The sequence below is a fragment of the Cebus imitator genome, unplaced genomic scaffold, assembly GCF_001604975.1.
Source record: "Cebus imitator isolate Cc_AM_T3 unplaced genomic scaffold, Cebus_imitator-1.0 Scaffold158, whole genome shotgun sequence".
Lineage (NCBI taxonomy): Eukaryota > Metazoa > Chordata > Mammalia > Primates > Cebidae > Cebus > Cebus imitator.
In genome coordinates, this window is record NW_016107473.1 from 3,238,365 (window position 1) to 3,262,860 (window position 24,496).

Consider the following 24,496-nt stretch of genomic DNA (forward strand, 5'->3'; position numbering starts at 1 on the left):
AGTGATCAGTACTTAGACTCATCAAGAGGACACTGTGCAGTACAGAAAGTTGAATCTAAATCTAACTTGGGGACACAAGAATGCATCCTGAAGGAAACAATGAGAACAATTTAAAGAATGAGTAGAGCAGCATCCGCAATTAAATTCTGCACATATTGAAAGGGAGACACCTGTGGGACGCTATGCAATTTTGTTCTTTCTCTGAGTCGCAAAATCTGTGTATCTGGTTTAGATTCCCATAGCCTGGAGGTAGGATTTTAGTACAAAATACACAGAAAGAGAATGCTCATTCTTAGTTTGTTTTATTATGGGACAGAATAAACCAGACAGTATTTCAGTCCTGAAGGTAGTGGTCATTTTCTGAACCAGATATAAATATATAATATGTATTTGTTTCTCTGAGGTTTGTTTTGAAAAGAGTGAGAATGAGTAGTCTGTGCTGGAGACACCTTTAGAGGAGGCTAGGGACACCAAAGTGGACATTATGCATACCAAATAAAATGTGAGAAATTGTTTTTCACATTTTTATTTTGAAAAAATTCCAACTTACTGAAAATTGCATTTTTTGAAAAATTTTATACTCTTCATCTAGATTTGCCAGTTATTAAAAAGTTGCCAATTTACCTTTTTTCTTTTTCTTTATACATCTGTGTATTTATTGTTATTCTTGATTATTACTGAGCTGTTATAGAGCAACTTGTGGAAATTTTACCCCTTTCATTTTAAATCCTCCAGTGTGTATCTCCAAAGAATATGGCATTCTCCTGCATTACCACAGTATGATTTTATATTCAGGAAATTTAACACTGACATAATACTAGTATCTAATAGAGAAGCAGCATACAGATTTTGCCCACTCTTCCAATAATGTCTTTTATTGGCAATTATCCTTCTGACCTAGCATTCAGTCCAGAATTCTGTGCTACATTTGGCTATCACATCTCTTATTCTTCATTGGGAAGAACTCTTCACCTTTTTCTTGTCTTTTATGATAGACATGTTGGATGAGTAGCGGGCAGCTGGTTTCTAGAATGCTCCTCAGTTTTGGTTTGTCTGATGTGTCCCCATGATTAGGTTCAGATTATGAATTTGGGGCTGCCTAAGTGATGTGTCCATCTTGGCGCATCACATCGGGAGGAACACGTGACCAATTTGTCCCCTTGCCTTGATCACCTGGTGAAGGTGGCAGCCTACCAGCTTTCCACACTGTAAAATTACGTTTTCCTTTTGTAATTAATAAGTAATCTGTGTTATCAGGTGCTTTGAGATTCTGTAAATATCCCATTCCCCAACATATGTTGACTCGGCTTTTTTTTTTTTTTTTTTTTTGCATCTATATTAGTTTGCTAAGGCCATCATAACGAAGTATGTTGCTTAAAAAAACAGACATTTACTGTCTCAGAGTTTGGGGGCTGGCAGTCTGAAACTGAGGTGTCAGCGTTGTTTCCTTCTGAGGGCTGGGAGGAAAGGATGCGTTCTAGGCCTCTCTCCTTGGCTTGTAAATGGGCATCTTCTTCGTGTGTCTCTGTATATTATCTTCCCTCTGTGTGTGTCTCTGTGCTCATATTTCCCCTTTTTGTACGGACACGTCATACTGAGAGAGGGCCCACCCAAATGACTTCACTTTAACTTCTTTAGCTCTGTAATGACCCCATCTCAAAATAAAGTCACATTCTGAGGTGCCAAGGGTTAGGACTTCAGCATGTTAAAGGGAGAAAAAGAATTCAATTCACAGCAGATGCATTCCAGTCATCTCTGGACTTTCCCAGGGCTCATTATGAAGCCAGATGACATTAAATTTCTCTCCCTACCCTTTCTGCAAGTAAAAAGTCAGTGTTCAGCCTGAAGACACTTCACATGTTGGCTCTAAGCTTTTCCTGGCCATCCGTCCACAGGGCTGTGAATTTTACACTTGCCCCTATTCAGAATGACTTCTCTTTCAGTTCTAGAGATTTTTAAGAGAGTTTGCTTTATTGCTTACCACCCATGTCTGTGCTATTAAGTGCCTGTCATCTGCACTAGAGCAGAAGTACCAGCAGCTGAATTAGTGGCAATATTTATTTTTTGCAGAAACAAGTAGTCCATTGAGAAAAGTATTTATCTCTTGGTGCGTTTGTTTTGGTACGTTTGTCTGATGTGCAAGCAAATGAATTCTAGAGACTATACTTGGGGTGTTCACATTAGGGACTCTCAGCAGGAGAGGGACCTGAAGCCAGGCACAATGCTTCATAAGTTTTTAATTCAAAGGATTGAAGGACAGAAAAGATGGAAAACAAAAAGTTATCAGTTACCAGAGAACTCTCAGCTAGAGGAGGACTGAGAGAGAGGAAAGGAGGCTTTCCCAGGCAATAAACTCTGCAGTGTGGTGTCTCTCTCTTAAAACCATTAGAGTTCATGCTGGTCACATCACAGGTTCTGTAACTTTCGCCTGCATGCATCCTTGTGTAGAAATGGGAAAAGCCTGAGCAGAACACTCACTTGCTTTCCTTGGTTTCTTGATCAGGTCACAGACATAAAAGAGAAATTGAAGCTCTCTAAAAAGGTCTGGTCGGCATTACCCTACACCATCTGCAAGGACGAGAGCGTGACAGCGGGTACGTCCAACGAAGAGGAATGCTGGAACGGGCACAGCAAAGCCAGGTGAGGGTGACTCGATGTGCACATGGAAGGGGGAGCAGCACACCCAGCCTTGGAAGATGCTCCTGGCACAACTCAGCAGACCTGTTTATGCAAAAAGCAACAGGGGGTGGAGGGACAAGTCATCACTTAGCAACAGCTGTTGAGAGTGACAGGTTTGATGGGCACCTGGGAGCACTTTCTCTCAAGGTGCGATTAACCGTGGAATCCTTGTTCGAAATGCCTTGCCTCTGGATGAGGACAGGGGAACGGTGACAGATGCCAGGTTTCAGATACCCTGTGATCCCAAAAAGCTTTTTCAGGTTCACTTAATGGCTTTAAGACACTGAAGCTATTTTTATCCATAGCTAAATTTCCAGGGCTCTTTTTTTCAATCACAAGTTAAACAGGAAATGAAAATTCAATTGGTTTTTTTTTTCACCCTTGTTGGAAAAATAATTGAAGTGTTTATTGGCAAGGTAACAGAAAATATCTGAGGGACACTGAGAAAGGGTTTGAATAGGTGTCACACCTTGGGAAGTCCCATCAGAACCTGCTGACAAGAGACAGCTGTTTTCATCATCCTGCTCTGCTGACCAGTGCTGTGGGGACTTGACATGGAATTTCTGAATTTGTTGATTCAGCTCAGAAATGGGCTTGGCCTGGACATTCATAGGGTGAAAAGGCTGGATGGGAGGACCTGTTGGGAGTTGGCAGGCACTGCCAGAGCACTTAGCAGTGAGGTTGCAGGTGGGTAAAGCAGCTGGTAAATTAGTCTCAAGGAATCTTTGGGAATTGACCAGTGGGTGGAGAGTCTAAGAGGGGAGTATGTTCTGGGGCTTTATTGAGCAGTTTCAAGCATATGAAGCAGCTGTGATCAAAAGGAAACAAGAAGGTATGTGGTTGGCCGGGTGCAGTGGCTCATGCCTGTAATCCCAGCACTTTGGGAGGCCCAGGTTGGAAGATAGCTTGAGCTCAAGTTTGAAACCAGCCTGAGTAACATTGTGACACCCTGTCTCTACAAAAATAAATGTAAATCTTTGGCTATTAATATAAAGTGTGTGGCTATGAAGTTCAGAAGAAACTGCAGAAGTTAAGCAGGAGGTGTAAGGGAGGTGCACATTAGCTTTTATTTCTTATGCTGCTCAGTTGCATGTTTTTAGCATCTATTGCTATATTAATCCATTCTCACACTGCTGTAAAGAACTTCCCTGAGAATGGGTAATTTATAAAGGAAAGAGGCTTGACTGATTCAGTTACCTACAGCTGGGGAAGTCTCAGGAAACTTACAATCATGGCAGAAGACAAAGGGGAAGCAGGCACCTTCCTCACAAGGCGGCAGGAGAGAGAAGTGCAAGTGAAGAGGAAGAGCCCCTTATAAAAGTGTCAGATCTCATGAGAACTCACTCACTATCATGATAACAGCATGGGGGAAACAACCCCCATGATCCAAGATCCTTTTCTTAACACATAGGGATTATGGGGATTACAATTCCAGAAGGGATTTGGGTGGGGACACAGAGCCTAACCATATCGATTGCTAATGATATTATTAACCATACCAAGAAGAATTTAGCAAGGTGAAAGCAAGGTACCTACAAAAAAAGAGCTGCAACCATTTCAAATTGCTCAAAATATCAATATCAAAACATAGATCATGAGAAGGAAATTAGTCATGATATTAACAACATGCCACTAAAAAATACTTAGCATTTTACCAGTGGGCTTTTTAGCTGGGAGATCTTTGGCCAGGAAATTCATCTATGAATTAACAGCTTCTAGTGTGTATTTTCCCGATGACTATACAGAGAGACACTGTGAAGGATGGCCAGATGGCCTAATGAATAAAATGCTTGGTTTTTTGAGCTTCGCTGTTTCCCATCTGTGTTTACCTTTCAGCCTTGGCTAACATAAAGCCTGGGTTTCGAACCGCTATTCTCTTGGATGATCACACAGGTTGCTGATATTAGTGCATATGTAATTTCTTACAAAAAGAAAATATTTTTTTTTAAAAAGGCCATGGGTGAGGCTAGAGGAAGAAACTAAACACTACCAAGAATATGAATAGGGAAGATAAAGACCACTGAAGTTAGAGCTGAAGGAGATCAGGATGGTTCAGACAAGTTCCTCATTGTGCAGATGAAGAATCCAGACAGGATAAATAATTAGTCCACTGTTACCCAATTAACAGGGCTGAAAGCTGGGAATCTCCCAAATCTTAGCGCAGTATTTTTTTTCATAGCAATACATAGCAAAAGCCTCTTAAACAAACAACAGCAAAATACTGTCCTCTCCAAGTTAGGAGAACAAATGAGACAGATCCTAAGCTCTATAAAATCTTGAGTGGTTCTATAGCATACATTCAGTCAGTCCACCAGTCCACCAGCCATATGATTAAGCACTCCCTCTGTCCTAGGCATTGTGCAAGGCCCTGTAGATTAAGTGCTGTAAGATGGTAATGGGAGGCTGAGACAGGCAGATTACCTGAGGTCAGGAGTTCAAGACCAGCCTAGCCAACATGGTGAAACCCCGTCTCTACTAAAAATACAAAAATTAGCTGGACGTGGTGGTGCGTGCCTGTAGTCCCAGCTAATTGGGAAGCTAAGGCAGGAGAATCGCTTGAACCTGGGAGGAAGAGGTTGCAATGATTGAAGATCGTGCCACTGCACTCCAGCCTGGGTGATAGAGTGAGACTCTGTCTCAAAAAAAAAAAAAAAAAAAAAAAAAAAAGATGACAATGGGATCACTGCATGAAAAGGTACAGTGATTGGGGTGAGCACAGTGAATTTGGGAACATCAGTACCCTACTGTTGGACTCCAGGTTTAGGAAGGGACCACACTGGTAGAGAAAAACCTGGATCCGTCCTCAGGCACAAGATTTAAATTTTATGCTGAGATTAACAGGAAGACACTGGAAGATTTTATGCAGGTGGAGAAATGATCTAGTTTAATGCAATGAAATCACTTGTGGGAATACTACAGAATTTAACCCAATAAAATATATATTTATTATGCATAAGTATATTATTAAAACATGAGACTGTCAACTATTTATGACTCAAATTATGTACCCATTGGACAATTACAATTACCTGATTTCCTTTAGTTCTTTTTTTTTTAATTCTTCCACTAGCAGGGATTTCTAATATTATATTTTTATATACTAGCACAGTAAATAGATCACCAATAAAGACTTGTTGAATTGAATTTAATTGAAGCTTTCTTCTTATCCAAATATTAATTCATCTAGAAAAACATCAGAGAAATTTTTCACTTAAAGAAATTTACTAAACTATTTTGTAAGTGTGAGAATCCATTATAATGTGGATAATAACTTATTTTTTCCCATTTTTGAATTATGAGTTTTAAAACGACAGGCCTTTTTAATTGTTAAGGAATGATTTTTCAAAAAAATGAAAGAGAAGAAAAAGTTACTCTTATCACCTATGTGAAATGAAAGAACTAGAAACTTTATTTGTAGAAAATCTGGCTAGGTGCAATGACTCACACCTGTAATCCCAACACTTTGGGAAGCTGAGGCAGGAGGCTCACTTGAGCTCAAGAGTTTAAGACCAGCCTGGGCAATATAGTGAGACCCTGTCTCTACAAAAAATAATGTAGTAGCTGGGCATGGTGGCAGGTGCCTGTAGTAGTCTTAGCTACTCAGGAGGCTGAGGCAGGAGGATCACCTGAGCCCAGGAGTTTGAGGCTGCAGTAAGCTATTATTGTGCCACTGAGCTCCAGCCTGAACAACAGAGTGAGACTCTATCTCTAAAAACATAAAAATAAAAAAAAATCCATCAACTGTTAATAGATATGAAGCAGAGATGTGTATTAGAACTGATGGGGACTGTCATGCCTGAAGTTTATAAACTCAAGCCTGTGCGATGAGGTCTCCAATAAACCAGACATTTCTTCCTCTCTTTCTGTTTTATCCGTCAGACTCCTTCAGCCACACGTTTTTGTTTGTACCCGCTCCTGCAGCCTTGTGTCCTAAGTGTTTGATCCGGCCTGTCTCCCATCACCCTTATTTTTCTTGATTACTTTCTGAATCTTGCTCCATAGCTTTCTATCATACTTCCTTGACTCAGAAACATACCTATTTCAAATTTTAACATTTCTGGTATCAAAATGACTCTTAGAGTAAATATGTCCATTTACTCCAGTGATTATCTTATTTTTAAAAAAGCTGTTATTAAGTTAATGCCACCAGTTGAAATTGATGATGACTTCAAATAGAACAGGATACACAGAGATGTGGCTGCTGTGGCAATCTGCAAGGTGCAATCTGCAGTGTTGAGAGCATGGTTAAGGGTGGGTAAGCAGTGGCTCCTCTAAGGTTTGAACTCACTCACATCCCCCTGCTTCCCCCACTTGCTCCACCCTCACCCATCTTTGACAGATCTCACTCTGTGTCTGTAGCTAAACAGGTCTGGAAGCAGGAGGTGGGGTAAAAGGAGACTCTGCCCTTTGATGGGAGGAAATTGCAAGTGTGCCCAATCACAGTGACCCTATCAGCATTTAAATCTTCATTTTGAAAACAAAAACCGGGTTAAACAAAGTGGTTAAGGGAATGTCTTCCCTGCTTCCTCTTCTCTTGCCAACCTCCTGAGACAATATGAAGATCAATGAGATAATCTCAGTAAAATAGTTTGTAATCCTAACAGTGCTTCTCAAACTTTAGGGTGCAGGCTAAACTCTTGGAGATCTTGTTAAAATGCAGATTCTGATTCAGTAAGTGCTATGGATTGAATGTTTGTGTCCCCCCAAAATTCATAGTTGAAATCCTCACCCCTTGTGTGATGATGTTTGGAGGTGAAGCCTTTGGGAGATAATTAGGTCTTGAGGGTGGAGCCCTCATTAATGGGATTAGTACCCTTGTAAGAAGAGACATGAGAGTCTCTCTCTCTCTCTCTCTCTGTCTCTCTCTCTCTGCCATGTGAGGACACAACAAGATGGCAGCCATCAGCAATTCAGGAAGAGAGCCCTTATCAGACACAGGATATGCCAGCACCCTGGTCCTGAAGACTATGGTCCCAAGAATTGCAAGAAATAAATGTGCATTGTTTAAACTGCCCAGTGTGTGGGATTTTGTTATGGAAGCCCAAGCTAAGACAGTAAGTCTGGGGTAGAACCTGAATGAGATTCAGCATTTCTAAAAAGCTTTTAGGTGATCCAGTTATTGCTGGTCCAGGGACTACATTTGGAGTAGCAAGTCTCAAAGGCAGGATTGCCAGATCTAGCGCATAAAGATAACAGACAACCAATGGAACACACTTACACTAAAAAAAAAGGATTCGTTGTTTACCTGCAATTCACATTTAATTGGCAACCATGTGTTGTATCTGGTGTTTTACATGTAAGATATTACCTTTTTCAGTCTACATACGAGCTTCAGGGAGCGTGTTGCAATTTTGGGGTTTCTTTTCTTCACTGATATCCTTGATGTTTCCTTTCCTTTTCTTATATTAAAAATAACAATAGCAATATGAGCTAAGAGTTCACATGGTTCAACTGTAACATCACCCACTAATGATAGCCAGGTTATAGACAAGGTTGAAGTCTTCTCAATAATGAATTGCATAGGTTTCACAAGTGCACCAGGAGAGAATTTTAAGTTAGAAATATAGCACAGCATTCACAATACAGGATATCATCCACACAAAACTCTGGCCTTTGATAGTGCCATTTTGATGAGTAGCTAGGATGAATACTTAGAATCCTTGGTCAGCATTTGATTCAAATAGTGTCTTAGCTCAAAAAATACCATAGATATGATAGCCTAAACAACAGAAATTTATTTCTCATAGTTCTAGAGGCTGGGAAGTCCAAGATCAGGGTGTCAGCAGTTTGGGTTCTCTTCCTGGCTTATAGACAATGGCCTCCTTACCGTATCCTTAGAGATAGAGTAGTCCTGGTTCATTTCTCTTATAAGGGAACTAGTGTAAGAAATCATCTACCCTCATGATCTCATTCAACCCCAATTACTTCCCAAAGGCCCAAAGGCCCTACCTCCTATGGGGGCCTGTCCCACATAAAACGTGAAACAGCTTTCCGATGTTGCTCCTTGTAAGGCAGTGTTGAGCTGTCACTGTGTCCTTTCTTTAAAATGCCTTCTGGGAGGAGGCTATTGAGGAGCTGGCTGAGGGACACCATACCATCACACTGGAGATTAGGGCTTCAACATGTGAATTTTGGTGGCACGCAAACATTGTGCTCAGAATCACATCCTACTTCTCAGAAGAGCTAAAAAAAAAGATTTTTTTAGAGTTCATGGCAGTGTCTGTTACTTGAGAAAGGCAGCCCAGTTGTCTTCGGTGACCAGCAGGAGAGTGAGTTTGCAAGTGTAACTTCTACTCCTTCCATTTTTCACTTACCTAAGCAACTTCTCAGGAGTAAATGGGAGAAGACACAGCAACATTCTGACTCAACTCAGACAAACAGGAACTGAAAGGAAGCTAGTAAGTTACAGAGGAAAATCGATAATAATCTAGAAGGCCAAAGGGAAAAAAATTAAAGACTCATGGTACAGCTTACAAATATAGGCCTCCCAAAGTTCCTGGGGTGAACTGAGAGACCCTAGGAGGACATTTACAGTCATCAGTCATCCCTGAGAAGGGCGTTCTGGGCAGCTGGTGGCCGGAATGAGCTGTCTGTACAGAAGCTAGAAAAGAATGATTAGATAGGAGGCAGGAAAACATAGACTTGGAAGGAAATAAAACTTTTGTATGGTTAGCATATACAGGTTAGAACTTTGTCAGGCAGCAGCAAAAGAAAAAATAAAGCCCTAATGGTGTTCAAATAGGCCCTTACTTTTTGCTCATGTAGAGGCAGATTCTTACTTATTTAGAACACAGCCGTATTAAACTGCATCATCTCTAACTTCTTGTAGCATTGTTTTCTCTTCATGCATACCCTTTTCCAAACTCAGAGGGATTAAAAAGAAAAGGAGAGTATGGCAGTCAATGAGACAGGACAGGAAAAATGGAACCCAGTCTGAGACCCAAGTCTCACCGGCACACATGTTATCTGATAGGATGTAAATTATTTCAGAGTCTTCAGAGGTCTTGAGTCAGTCATTTCCAGACTCCGCCCTCTCCCCCATAAACTGGCGAAACAGCTTTCTGATGTTGCTCCTTGTAAGGCAGTGTTGAGCTGTCACTGTGTCCTTTCTTTAAAATGCCTTCTGGGAGGAGGCTATCAGGGAGTTGACTGAGGGACAAAATTAATTGGACCCATTGGAAACATGGCTTTTGCAGGGAGTCTCTGCTGTTTTTCAAGGCACCTGATCCTGACAGAAATATTGTGTCCCCAAGGAAATCCTTCCCGAAGCCAGAAGGTAAACACAGTAAATTGTAAGAAATAAGAAAAGTAGAAAAATCTAGAAAATAGATCAGTCGGTCTCACCACAGAGTGTAGATTGACTAACCAAAGAAAATAACAACTCATGACTGGGTAAGTCTGAACAGACGGAAGGAGATGGAATGATGCATGATGATGGCAAATCTGTCAAAGATAGTGGCTTGGCAGTCTGGAGGACAATACTTTTTTATCCTAATTGTGGGGTGTGTCCCAAAGCATTCTAGCTGTATTTTAAAGAACTGTAAAATATCCAATATATACCAAGCCAAACACCTTGGAAAGGGGTCGTATTCATCCATTCTCACACTGATATAAAGAAATAGCTGAGACTGGGTAATTTATAAGGAAAAGAGGTTTAATTGGCTCATGGTTCCACAGGCTGTCTAGGAAGCATGTCTGGGGAGGCCTCAGGAAACTTACAATCATGGTGGAAGGTGAGGGGAAGCAGGCATGCCTTACATGTCTGGAGCAGGAGGAAGAGACGGAAGTGGGAGGTGCCACACACTTTTAAACAACCAGCTCTAGTGAGAACTCTGTCATGAGAACAGCACCAAAGCAGAAATCCACCCCCATGATCCAATCACCTCCCACCATGACCCACCTCCAACACTGAAGACTAAAATCTGACATGAGATTTGAACACAAATCTAAACCATATCAGTGGGAATTCTGTCTTAGTAAGGAACTGGTGACTGTCAAGCCAGGCATTCTAAAATGCCCACTTCCCTTCTTCAGGCACACTTGAAGAGAGAGGACCCCGTAAAGTCTTCCTGACTGTCCTGGCAGACAGGAAGCTGTGTGAACCTCTGTGGAGGAAAACAAAAAAATTTAGGCACAGCTTGCTGCAAATAGAAAGAAGGGAACATGCTTGTTCACAGCTCGGCATCTTTTAAAACTGGCTCATGTGTCTCTTTTTTCCTATCCGCTCTGTAGTTTACTAACTCCGGGTCTACTAATAATGGGTTTGGGGAGTTCCTGCCAATGAATTAAGAGGCGAAGTCAAAGAATTTCACTCCTGCTTACTGCAGCAATCAATGAGCTATGTGTTCTCCAAAAGCTTCCCCAAACCATTTCCTGCCTCACATTCTCCAACTGGAAAAGAGCCACAGCAAATTCTTCTGAACAGAATGCAGGCTTTAAAACTTCAGAGTCTGCTGCTGTCAGCCACTCCTAAGAATTCAGTTTGGCAATATGGGGAGCCATGTTAACAACTTAATTTTTCTAAGAGTACATTAGAATTGCATAGTAAATAATTATATGAAGTAGCTAAATGACTTGTCCATGGTCACACTGCTGGGTCCCAGAGAGATCACAGGTGACCCAGTCATATATCACCCTTATGCCCTTGACCATATCTCAATGTCACATCTCATGAAGTCCCTGATGCCTCCCACAACCCTGGCTTAACGGTCTTCATGAATTTATAAATACACTTAAAGCAGAAGGTCACAATTTGTGTTGAATAATCCAACATTCCATCCAAGAAAAATGGAAAGGGAAAAGAGTAATTCTTAGCAAGAACTTTAGTAAAGTTATAACTAAAACTTGAGTTTTTAAAATTGTGGTGAAATGTACCAAGCATAAAATTTACCATTTTTGCCACAGTACAATGAATAGTTCTGTGGCATTAAGTGCAGTCATGTAGTTGTGCAACCATCACCACCATCCATCCACAGAACTTTATTATCTTCCTCAACGGAAACTCTGTACCCATTAAACATAAATTCCCTCTTCCCTCCCCTCTACCCCCCAGGACCTGCTGACCACCATTCTACTTTCTGTCTCTCTGAAATTGCCTATTCTAGGTACTTCATATAAGTGGAATCATAAAATATGTGTCCTTTTGTAACTGTCTTATTTCACTTACTATAATGTCCTCAAGGTTCATCCATGTGGTATCACAGAATTTTCTTCCTTTTTAAGGCTGAATTATACTTCCACTATATATATATACCACATTTTGTTTACTTAGCCATAAACAAAAGGTGGACACCTTTCACCTTTTAGTTATTATGGATAATAGTACTGTGAACAGAGATACAAATATCTGTGCCTTTAATTCTTTGCGTAATGGTACTATGAACAGAGGTACACAAATATCTGCTCAGGTCCTTTCCTTTAATTGTTTGGGATAGCCCAAAGATATTTGTATACCTCTCTTCACAGTACCATTCTTCATATATATAATAATGAGATTTGAAAGCCAGTACATCTGAGAAGTGAGGCACTAGCAAGGAAAGTTAACCCAGTGGTGCTTAGTGGGGGTGTCATGAATCCAAGTAGGAGCTATAATAATATATATTATGTGTACATATATATATATATATATATACACACACACACACACACACATATATATATAAAATAATGGCACTATGAACACTGATTCTTGGTACTTTGGGGGTATATATATATATCCAAAAATGCAATTGCTGGATCATATGGTAATTCTATTTTTAACTTTTTGAGGAACTGCCATACTGTTTTCTACAGCAACTACACCATTTCACATTCCCAAGAGCAGTGCACAGTGTTCCAATGTCTCCACACCTTTACCAACACTTGTTATTTTTTGTTCATTTATTTTAAATTATAGCCATCCTAATTGCCTATTCTAGGTACCTTATATAAGTGGAATCATAAAATATGTTTAAAACTTAGATTTTAAGAAATCTTCTAGAAGAGGTTACTGTTACCACAGGCTTGCAGTCCCTTATTTGAGACCCTTGGGACCACATGTGTTTCAGAATCCACAACTTTTTAGATTTTAGAAAATGACCACAGTGAATATGCTGTATATTACATCCTACTTCCAGTGGGGTCTGGGGCTGCAATCCATAATCAAACATGTTAATATTTCTGCAGCAAAATGTATTAAAACTCACACTAAGTCAGCTAAATGAGGACTATAATTGACTTTGTTTCAGATGAGATGAAGTTTTGCTAACAAGCAGACTGAAGAAAAAATTAGGGGGCCTTGAATTTTGGCATTGTACATGGGGATTTACATCTATTTTAGAAGAGTAAAATTCTTAAGCCTGCTTAACGTGACTGAATAGGTAGCTTATAATTTGAAATTGCTATAGAGATATGTATTGAGTAGAGCTCATTTGTGGCAACAAACAGTATTGAAATTGCTTTGACTTTACCCTTCTCATTGTACCTTGAGGCAGTAGCAGTCAAGGAAGAATCGTGCACCTGAGAAGAAGCCTAGGTCAGCACCTAAGCTCCCCATTTCTGCCTTAGCTCCTACTTGGATTCATGACACTCCCATTAAGCACCACCCGGCTAACCTTGCTTGCTAATGCCTCACTTCTCAGACCTATTGACTTTCAAATTTCATTAAATCTTAAGAGTCATGTGGCCCATATGCAGTGCCTTACATCAAAACAGCTACCAGCATTAACATGATGATGAGAAATACTAAGCATATTCTTCTACCAACAGGGTCTTTCTGGAAGCATTGGTTTAACTGTCAGGAGTGATGTAGAATGTTGAAAATAGCAGGGGCTGTGGTTGGCTGGTGGAAAACTTCTGTGGGGATGGTCGAGTTTAGTATCTCTCAGGTGACAAAAACTGTGAACTCTATCAGTGAGGGCCTGCAGATACCCACAGGGCTGGATGTATCAACCTTCTCACCCCTCAAATTTCCATAGGACTCTTCCACCCTAATCAATTATAATGTTTGAACGTAATCAAGGACATCCACATTTACAATATGCAGTTAGATGCAAAGAAAAATAATTCTGTAAAACTGCCAAAGATTTAGTTCCTAGCTGTGTTCTTGCAGAACAGAAATCAACCAAAATGAGGAAACTGTGCCTGGCTGTTCATGGAGGCCACTACTTGCCCATAGCAGGAAGCATTGGCAAACCATGACATCCCTGCTCAACTCTCTAGGTTGTCCTCACTTGTGGCTTCTCCCAAGGCTGGATGGACCAAGTAAACATGCATCCTGCCCTGGAACCTGGGCTCTCTGTGCCAAGATTCTCCTTCTGTCTCCCAAGGATATGATGGTGCAAAAACAGGATTCTGTCATGTCAAAAAGCTGTGCAAAATCCAATAAAAAGGAAGAACATTGTGAGCTCAAAGAGGTGTCTGTTCTTGCAGGACAGGAGTGTTATGTAAAGAAACAAAATGTGAGAGGCAAGAAATAAATGGGCTCATGAGGTCCTCATGCTAACTGGGGATTTCACGGACCCTTTGGGTTGTGCAACGGACAGTCATAGATTTAGATTCAAGATCTACCTCTGGAGTGACAAAATGGCCATTTTTATTTTCAGCTGTTTTAGGTTTAAGTTTTCACAATGTCTCCAAAGTCACCCTTTGAATACACCAAAAGGAGAAAGGTTCCTGAGGACACGATGCACTGTTACTTGTTTTTATTGTAAGCAGCTGAGCATCAGTAGGCACAGTTAGAGGCTGGGTTTACTTGGCAGTCCCTTATTGTTCCTGGATGTTCAGACTCCCAGGGGTAGCATTCCCATGTAAGCTATTGCAGTGAGATTCTGATAAATGAGTCTCGGCTAACCATGCAGTGCACACAGCATCTGAAAGAAACAAAGCTCGCCTCTGACTCAGCATAGGTACAGCTGCAGGAATCATTTTCCAAAATGTAGAGGAGCAACACCAGAATTGACTATCACCTCTCAGCTCTGGTGTCAGCAAAAGATGGGATGCACCTGCTATTGTTTATTCGAATAGGCTGTAATAATTAGGTAGAGCTCACGGAGCCTGGCTCATATAATTGCCTGTCAGTAATAGTCAGTCCAATGGCATATTTTAGAAGTTACATCAGGAAAACACTCTCAGGATCAAACAGGAATTTATTTATATACCAGAAATATTAAAAGGCAGGACAGAAGTTATGCTTTATGGCAAAAAGAAAGAGATATGGGTCCATGGCTTTTAAAAATTTCTATGAGGCAATTTTTTAGAGCAGTAAATACTTGGAGCTTCATGGAAAAGAATTTACAATGCACTCTGTGTGTTTTATTATTCATTATTTAGTGAGCATTGTGAAGTCGATTTTGTTCAAGATATGGATGAAGGCATGGAGTTTATTCATGGGATCTCTGATTTAAAATGAGTAAACCAATTCATAATACAAATACATCAATCATAAGATTCAATACATGAAAAATAGCTTAAATACCAAAGTTTCTCTGTGTAGTTCTTTTAGAGGTTAGGGGATAGAGCTTTTGGTTTCCAGAACTTGGAAAATCACTTGCAGGAAGGGGAAGAATTTCAAGTATATGGATATTATACAAGAATATGTAAATAGGAATAATAAAATAGAGGAAAGGATATTTTTTGAGCTTTCAGGTAACAACAGTAGAGCAAGTAGAAGAATAACAGTAATGGCAATTAGGTAGGGCTGCCCTCAGCCTGTAGAGGGCCAGAGCTAGATGTCCTGATTCCCCATCAGACCTGCTCTTCATCCCTCCACTATAGCCCCAGCCCTGAAGGATCTCTACAAGCTGTATCATCTGGGCTCCCTTGCCCACCAGCTTCCAGTTGGTTCAGCCAATGGGAGGCAGCAGCTGGAGGTCAAAGAGGAAAGCCTACAGGGATCAGAGCATCCTTCTCCGGCCCCATCCCTGATAGACCTTGGTTCGGCAGTTACTGTGTCATTGGGTGCCTCTCTGTGGTATCAGTTCTTGTTCATTCTGCTAACAGCTTCTTCCCCTCACCCCCTGGGGCCCCCTCTCCTGTGGCCAGCCCCAGGGTGCTTCACCTCTCTGGGCTGGTTTCCTTTAACTCGTTCACACCTTTATAAATAGCCTCTTCTTTAAACTCTCTTTATTACCCCTTTGAGAGTACCATCTATTTCTTACCAGGACACAGACAAATATAGCACCTTGGTAGGAATTAGAAAAAGGCACCCAGATGGGTGCATGGGGGTTCATCATGTTACTGTCTCTACTTTTATACTTATCGAAGTTTTCTAAAATAAAAAGAGTATCAAAAAGAAAACAAAAAGGCACTGCTTTTGGTGTATGGTGCCCTGCAGGGGCATAGCTCGGTGACCACAGAAGTGAGGCTGGATTTCAGCACCAATTCACACCTGCAGCTCCAAGGGGTGACTTTGTGCAGTGCACAAAATACCCAACCAAACCTGGCAGCCTTACAAAAGGGTAGGTAAGTCCCTGAAAGCTGGCAAATATCTTGAGGAGAAAGTGAGGATAGACCTGGGTCTTTAAGGGTATTTGGTATTTAAATAAGAAACTGCATTATGGAAGTTAAGGAAAACCTGTGGGACAGGAAGACATAGGATGGCTATAGGGAGTCAACTCTGTAAGACAAGGAAGGACCCTGGAGAGAGTATGAGAAAGTAGAAGTGGGTGGAGACCCTTTGATTGCTGAGCCATAACGTGAATTCTAGCTGATGATCCTCCAGGCAGTTTGCGGCAGTGTTAGGGCACTGGGGCTCCAGAGCTAGACTGGGTGTAAGTCATGGTTTTGCCAGCTGGTAGCTCTGTAACTTTGCACGTTTGCTTATTCTCACAAAGCCTCCATTTACTGTTTCATCAAACAAGGATAAAATACTCCTTATCTTCTAGATTTGCTGTTGGGCCAAATTTAAAGATGTGTGTCAAATGTTGAGTACGGTGCCTGGTAGTTAGTAAGTGCTCATCGGACATTAGCTACTATCCTCAAAAGTTTTTAAACAGAAGAGTGATATGATAAAAGCAGTATTTTTTGAAAATTAATCATACAGCATGTGCAGGATGCGCCAGAGAGGAAAGAAGGGTGGGAGGGGTCACTCTGAGGCTGCAGTGGGTGTCTGCACTCCAGTGAGGAACATGGAAATGGGAAAATAGAAGCAGGTATAAGAAACTCCATGAGAACAAGAGGAAGAGAACTGGAAGATGGACAGATCGTGAGAGTAAGAAGGAGCCAGAGAGGGCCCCAAGCACGTTTCCAAGATCTTTAGCCTCCACTTACATAAATACCCCTAGGCAGCTCAGGCAGCTCACATTGAAGGGCTGACAATTTTGACATATTGGTACAAGTGAAAGAAATGTGAAATTCAGAATCATTTGATTTTACCCTTCTATTTTACCGAACATTGGGAAATCTACCTAATGAAATTCAAGATTCTATTATAAAATAAAAACCCTAATATATACTTCAGTCATTCCAGTAATCACTGCTGACTCCTAAAATGTCCCCAAAGCAGTTTTTTACATCCAGAATTTCTTTTGATTAAGATCTGAGGTAGGGCCTCTGCAGTTGAGAATGGGCATCCTCACAGAGAACTCTCTTGAATCATACATAATTTATAAGTTCAGTTCTTATTGCCAAAATTAGCAGAACTGAGGAAGGTATTGAATCCTTAACCTAAGCTGACATTTGGGGTGGAGGGAGGAAAGAGTGATTAATGTGAAAGAGTGGTGGTGTGGTTTGACTGTGTCCCTTCCCAAATCCCATCTTGAATTATAGTTCCCATAAACCCCAGGAGACATGGGAGGGATCTGGTGGGAGGTAATCGAATCACGGGAGCTGTTATCCCATGCTGTTGTTCTCATGATAGTGAGTTCTCACAAGATCTGATGGTTTTATAAGGGGCTTTTTCCCCTTTTGCTTAGCACTTCTCTTGCCTGCCGCCATTTAAGATACGCCTTTGCTCCTCCACCTTCCACCATGATTGTGAGATCGCCCCAACTGTGTGGAACTGTGAGTCTCTTTAACCTCTTTTTCTTTCTAAATTACCCAGTCTCAGGTATGTCTTTATTAGCAGTGTGAGAATGGACTAATACAAGTGGTTTCTTATAGGTCCCCAATTTCACATTTATTTGTAGGCAAACCTACCTAAGAATTAACTGCCATTTAAAAAAAACTAGTCTGAGGCTATTTTAGCCACATCTCCATCTGAGAAAATGTATTCCGTGTTTTTACTATTTGGCATTCTTTTCTAGGAACTACATCCAGTTTTGCCAGGTGTCTTGGCTGACTGTTAGAGACAGTCATCTGGTTTTTCATGGCAGCATCTGGTTCTGCAGTTTCTGTGGCATCTCCCTGAGCTGTTCTCTCCCTCTCTGCCTTGCAGATACTTACCTGAGATCATGAATGATGGGCTTACCAACCAGATCAACAATCCTGAGGTGGAGGTGGACATCACTCGGCCGGACACTTTCATCAGACAGCAGATCATGGCTCTCCGTGTGATGACCAACAAACTGAAAAATGCCTACAATGGCAATGATGTCAATTTCCAGGACACAAGTAAGAAAAGCCTTCCCAGCACCAGGAACTTCCAGAGTAAAGAATCGTTTTAGAAGATGATACCCTGACTTTCTTCTAGAGCAATATGCCCTTTTCATTTTTTTTCATTCTTCCTTAGCCTGTAATGCTTGTTATAGTATTTTGGACAGAGAGCTCTGATCCACAAAACATAGAATATGAATAAAATCATAAATTCCACAGCACAAGAAATAATTACAATGGATTACATTCAGCCATACCAAAGCTGAAATTGAGTTTCATCTACCAGTGGATTCATTCATGACAACACTGCAAAGTAATTTTTTCACTTTCTTCTGTCCTCATCAGTATTCACATCTGCCCCAAACTTCTGCCCTGTTCCCCACAAAAGAAGAAAGTTTGGCAGATTGCTTAGACAAGCCTGAGACAGAATGCCTTATTCCTTAATAATTAGAGTCTCTATAAATTACTTGTTGAGTCTCAGGTTCCTCCTCTATAGAATGGGAAGCATCCCTGCTTGAGAGGTTTTTGGGAGCATCATTTGTGGAGCTATGATAGTGTCTGGTGGGTAGTGAGCAGGTTCAGCTACATCATTTCCTTCTCTATCCAGCTGTGCACATATGCAATCTATAGACATTTGTGTGTGAAATATTGAGAGAAATCGTAAAATGCCAGTGCAATATTACATGTGACTATTTCACTAAGGATCAAAGACGCATCAAAAGTGATTTGGAAGACTATTAAGTGAACATTGACATGAAACTAACTATACAGGGGTTTTGTCCGAGTGGTTTTAAGATGAATAACTACAAAGGAACATTTTCTATTGTTGTTTGTGGTTTTTTAAAGTATTATCCTTACAAAGAGAGTTCCCAGGACAAGAATTCTTGAACATAAGATGTGAAGTTTCCAGTGATTCTGTAATTTCATCCTTGAAGCATAAGATGATGTTTGTGTGCTTGGATTAATGAGATAGGAAGAAACAACTTACAGAAAGAAGACCTCAAATCATCTCAGTCTTAGCCATCAACCTACCAAGTTATCCCCTATAGAAAATTTTTGTGCTTTATTCCATTTTAAAGAACTCAAAAAAATTTTTTCTAAACAAGGAATAATTACCAACCCAATGGACATTATTGCTGTAAAATTCCTCAGAAAAATCCCATCATCTCTCCTCCTTTTGCTAAACCCCTCCTTTCCTCTTCAGAAGAGAACATTACACGTTTTAGTCATTGTGTCTTCACTCTTGTTAGCGCTTAGCCTTATACCTCTCATTTTATCCATTGTCTTCTCCATTAAATAAAATGCTGTATTATCTAGAGAGTGAATATTGGAATGAATAATGCAAGATACATAAGAATTAGTTGGCTTGGCTTTGTTGCTTCCCATTCCTCTCTGACCTATTGAGGTTACACACATATCAAGCCGCAAAGCTCAGGGAATAGCCAGGAGGCAAAGATCTTGCTCCATTTCCCCTCAAAAGAAAATAAAATCAACAAATTAGAGGATCTCTGAGTTCTAACCCAAGCATCAAATGTGGCCCTCTATTTTAGGTTACTGTCTGTTGTACGAACCATTATCACATCTTATAACCATCACCATCCTTATTGCTTTGGACATTTTTTTAAGTTACTCATCCCACCCCTTAATATTTTCATTTGTGATTCCTTTTCGGAAAGAGATGGGGCCATTATTTTTTCCAGCCAAAATCTCCTGTCATATTTGCTTCCCACATTTTTTAACATTCTAAATCATTTTAATAATATCTCTGTAAAGGTTGTATTACTTCTTGTTCATGACACCAGTGTTCAGAACAATTCCCTTAGCAATTCTGGTATCTCTGAATTTAATTAACGGGAATTTTCCCCTTGGAACGGCCACTAAAGATAAATCAGAGAAAATGTTAAAAACCTAGTACAGTGCATTGAAGTGATCTTATCTGGTATTTAGATGTCCCATTAAAAAAAGAAACTGTGCTCATTTTTTAACTGTGTCTTTCTCATTCAAGAGGACATTAGAGGAGTCCCTACATTGCCCCAGCTTTACTTAAGTAGCATCCAGCAGCTAAAGCTGGCCCTGGTTTCTCGGGAGCAGCTCAACAGGGCATCACCATTTCAGACCAGCAGAGAGGGGTTTAAGGATATTGGTTAGAAATCACTGAGCAAGTGAGAGAAATAGCTAATATCCTTAAAAGCGTCCAGTTTCCTCAGTCCTTCCAGGAACATCATTCCCCATAACAGATAGATGTTACCACTCTCATTTTTACAGGTGAGGAAACAAAGCCTCAATGAGTCTAACTGGCTTACCCTGGTGCATTTAAATAACAAAGGCAGGATACATTCTAGGTCGCCTTTGCTGTAGGAACCATGTTTTTTCCATCAGGCATCACTGGCAGCACTGGGTTTGGTGTCTTTGAGCACTCTCGTGATTTGTCGTCACAGACTCTCTGCAACGTCAATGTTGTCAATTGTATTTGTTTGAGGAAACTGGCAAAAGTTGAGTAATTGCCCAAAGCACATTTATTTATTCCAAAAGTATTTGCTGAGCACTTGCTGTATGCCAGGGGCCACTGAAGGCCTTAGAGGTACAGAAATGAACTGGATTTACCAAATCTCTACCCTCTCAAAATTTGTGTCCTCAGTTTTCACTCTTGAGAAGGATATAAACAGTAAGCAAGTAAACAGGCACATAAATAATATACCTCCAAGCAGTGATAAGTACTTTCATATAGCTAGTAATTGATAGCCTGATCTGGGCCAGGTTTGAGTGACAGGGTTAGTCAAACAAGAAGGAATCAAGCCACAAGAAGCAGGAATAGGGAAGAAAGCAAGTTGGGCAGGAAGGGACAATGCCACCTGGGTCAACATACTCTGGGGACCCCTGGGCATTGGTTTCAAGCAGAGAATGGCCAACTGTTTCTGTAAAGGGCCATATATTAAATATCTTAAACTTTGAGAGCCACATCATCTCTGCCACAACTATCCCACATTGCTGGTCTAACGTGATAGATAATATGTATGTGAACGGGGGTAGCTGGGTTCTAATAAAACTTCATATATGGACACTGAAATGTGAATTTCACATACACTTTTTACATATTATAAAGTATTATTCTTCACTTGATTTTTTGCAAACACTTAAAACTATAAAACCACCAGGTACAGTGGCACATGCCAGTAGTCCCAGCTACGCGGGCAGCTAAGACAGAAAGGTCACTTATGCCCAGGAGTTTGGGGCTGTAGTGAGTTATGATGATATCACTGCACTCCATCCTGGGCAACTGAACCAGACCCTGTCATTCATACACACATAGATAGGTAGGTAGGTAGATAGATAGATAGATAGATAGATAGATAGATAGATAGAATTTTATGGATAGCTATAAAATATATTTTTTATGTAAATAAACCATTTTGGGGCTATGGACCATACAAAAGCAAGCAAGCAGCAGGTCATAGTCTGTCAACTCCTGGTTTAAAGGGAGAGACTGACTGAGATGGAGCCCATCCTTGCTCTCAGGAGAACACAGGTGGGGAAATATGGCCAAAAGTAATATTAATAGAGGCCTCCCACTGCTATTGCTACTGCTCCTCTCATTTCCTATGCATAGAACTTGTTTTCCTCTTCTGTATTTTTCTTTTAAAATCCTTTAAAAAGCATGATATCTTCATAGAGCAATGGCTCTGAGTATAAAAAGAGCAAAGAATGGAATTTCTTAAACTCAAGTACTGGCCAGAAGAAATGTCTTTCTAAGGCCAACATGGTAGGTATGGCCTCTCCTTGAGTCTGGGGTGCTCACGTTTCTTATGTGCCCAGATATCCATTGTTACTGTTCTTCAAACACCTCTATTTCTGTACGGCCCACCCACTCAGCACACCCCTGCCTATTGAAAACAATCCTGTTGGGTAGGGTGGGGGACCATGGATGGGGAGACTTTGCTTCCCACCACGTGCTCCCATATCTGCTGACCAAGTTGTTGCTAGTCTTTCCTGGTTGGCGGTTGTATTAGTCCGTTTTCATACTGCGATAAAGAACTGCCCGAGACTGGGTAGTTTATAAAAGAAAGTGATTAATTGACTCACAGTGCAGCACAGCTGGGGAGGCCCCAGGAAAATTACAATCATGGTGGAAGGGGAAGGGAAAGCAAGCCACCTTCTTCACAAGCTAGCAGGAAAGAGAAATGCCAAGCCAAGGGGGAAGAGCCCCTTATAAAACTGTCAGATCTCGTGAGAACTCACTATCACGAGAACAGCATGGGGGAACCAGCCCCCAGGATTGAATTGCCTGCACCCCATCCTCTCCCCAGACACGTGGGGATTATGGGGATTACAATTCGAGATGGGATTTGGGTGTGGCCACAAAGCCTAACCCTATCAGTGGTCTAACTTTCTTTTTCAATCTTTCCACACTAGGTGATGAATCCAGTGGCTCAGGGAGTGGCAGTGGGTGCATGGACGACGTGTGTCCCACGGAGTTTGAGTTTGTCACCACAGAGGCCCCTGCAGTGGATCCCGACCGGAGAGAGGTGGACTCTTCTGCAGCCCAGCGTGGCCACTCCCTGCTCTCCTGGTCTCTCGCTTGCATTGTTCTGGCACTGCAGAGACTGTGCAGATAATCCTGGGTTTTTGGTCAGATGAAACTGCATTTTAGCTATTTGAATGGCCAACTCACTTCTTTTCTTACACTCTTGGACAATGGACCATGCCAGAAAAACTTACCGTTTTCTATGAGAAGAGAGCAGTACTGCAATCTGCCTCCCTTTTTGTTTTCCCAAAGAGTACCGGGTGCCAGACTGAACTGCTTCCTCTTTCCTTCAGCTATCTGTGGGGACCTTGTTTATTCTAGAGAGAATTCTTACTCAAATCTTTCGTACCAGGAGATTTTCTTACCTTCATTTGCTTTTATGCTGCAGAAGTAAAGGAATCTCACGTTGTGAGGATTTTTTTCCCATTTAAAATAAAAAAGGAAGAAAGAAAATAATTTTCCTTGTAAAGTCAGGCCAAACCCCAAGACAGCTGCATTTTCAACAAAGAAGCAAACAGACAAAAATAAATGAACTTTAATATTATCACTTCAGCATTGACAGCCAACTCCCAGTGTAAGCTTTTTTGTGACAAATCCAGGTTTACAAAATGCTTATGGGAAGAAAGCTTGAAGTTTGCTCTAAATGGAGTGAAAATGCACTGTTGTCTTGGAGGTATCATCTTGCACCCTAGCCAAACAATACCAAATTAATTTGGAGGTACTGATACTAAATTTAGAATCTCGTCTTTAATATGAGAACAAAAATTACTACAACTCAGCACCTCTCTCTCACTCTGCCCACTTTCAATTTAGTAATGGCACTATTTTTCTTAATTCCCTTAATGTCTGTCCACTGTATCCAATTGGCACAGATTTCCCCCTTCATCTCCAGTTACTAGTGGATACCCCCATCAATTCATCCTCCTCAAGCGTCTCAATTGAAAATAATCTTGATACAATCCCTGCTTTTGCCACAGGTTTGACATTAACTAGACGTTTCTGCCCCTGTGCTCATTACCCCTCCCAAAACAAGAGTTTTGTTTTTTTTTTTAGTGAATTGATACACAATTAGATCCATTCCTGAGTTTTCATTTTTAACTATTTACTTTGTGTCAGTTGGTTTCTGCATAACAAGGGCATTCTCTTACAAAATAACTCACAACAGAAAAAAAAGTCAAGACAAAAAATATATATATAGTACTGACATGGAGATTTCTTTCACTTTTTTAGTCTTAGTATGATCATCTATTTTTATATCTATATATATATAAATCACAGATTTTAACTTCTTAATTCCAAGCTCAGGGTTGACACACCTTTGTAAGAAAATGTTTTGTCAACCAGCTCTTCTTGTTTTGTGCTGCTCAAAGAAGGGATTCCTCAGTGATCTGTGAGCACCAAGAATCAAGAAAGAGAACTTTTTACGTATCTAACTGTCCATTTATTAAAAGTTTGCCAGGGCACAGGGCACACCCTTTTGCATGAGTGTGCTTCAGCCTGGGTGCTCCAGACTACACCAAGCTCATGAGATGAGCCATGAGTGTGCAGGGCTTTACCAGTGATGGAAACTGTATGTGTGAAGAATGTTATTCATGAGAAACCATTGCTTTCATGTAAAACACCTCCAGCCTAGGATTCCTGCTTGGCACTTGGATACATTACCTAACTCAATAGGTCAATTCAGAGCCACAGCCTAATCTATTCACCAAGTATGCCAAAGCCAGGCCCTATGCTCCCCCTGACAGAGAGAAGCAAAATAAAGCAAACTGTGGCTTTATGAATACA

At 40.8% G+C, this 24,496-nt stretch overlaps 1 protein-coding gene across 2 annotated transcripts in view; it reads left to right on the top strand.

Annotated features, from left to right (window-relative positions):
- The window catches only part of GPC6 (glypican 6), a 1,185,705-nt gene extending 1,161,209 nt beyond the window's left edge, over positions 1 to 24,496 (top strand). For both annotated transcript variants that reach the window (XM_037743890.1, XM_017543582.2), the window contains 3 exons: positions 2,504 to 2,640; positions 18,032 to 18,207; positions 22,600 to 24,496. In XM_037743890.1, the coding sequence (XP_037599818.1) occupies positions 2,504 to 2,640; positions 18,032 to 18,207; positions 22,600 to 22,802 (516 nt within the window). In that variant the 3' untranslated portion in view covers positions 22,803 to 24,496. The remainder of the gene's footprint in view (positions 1 to 2,503; positions 2,641 to 18,031; positions 18,208 to 22,599) is intronic.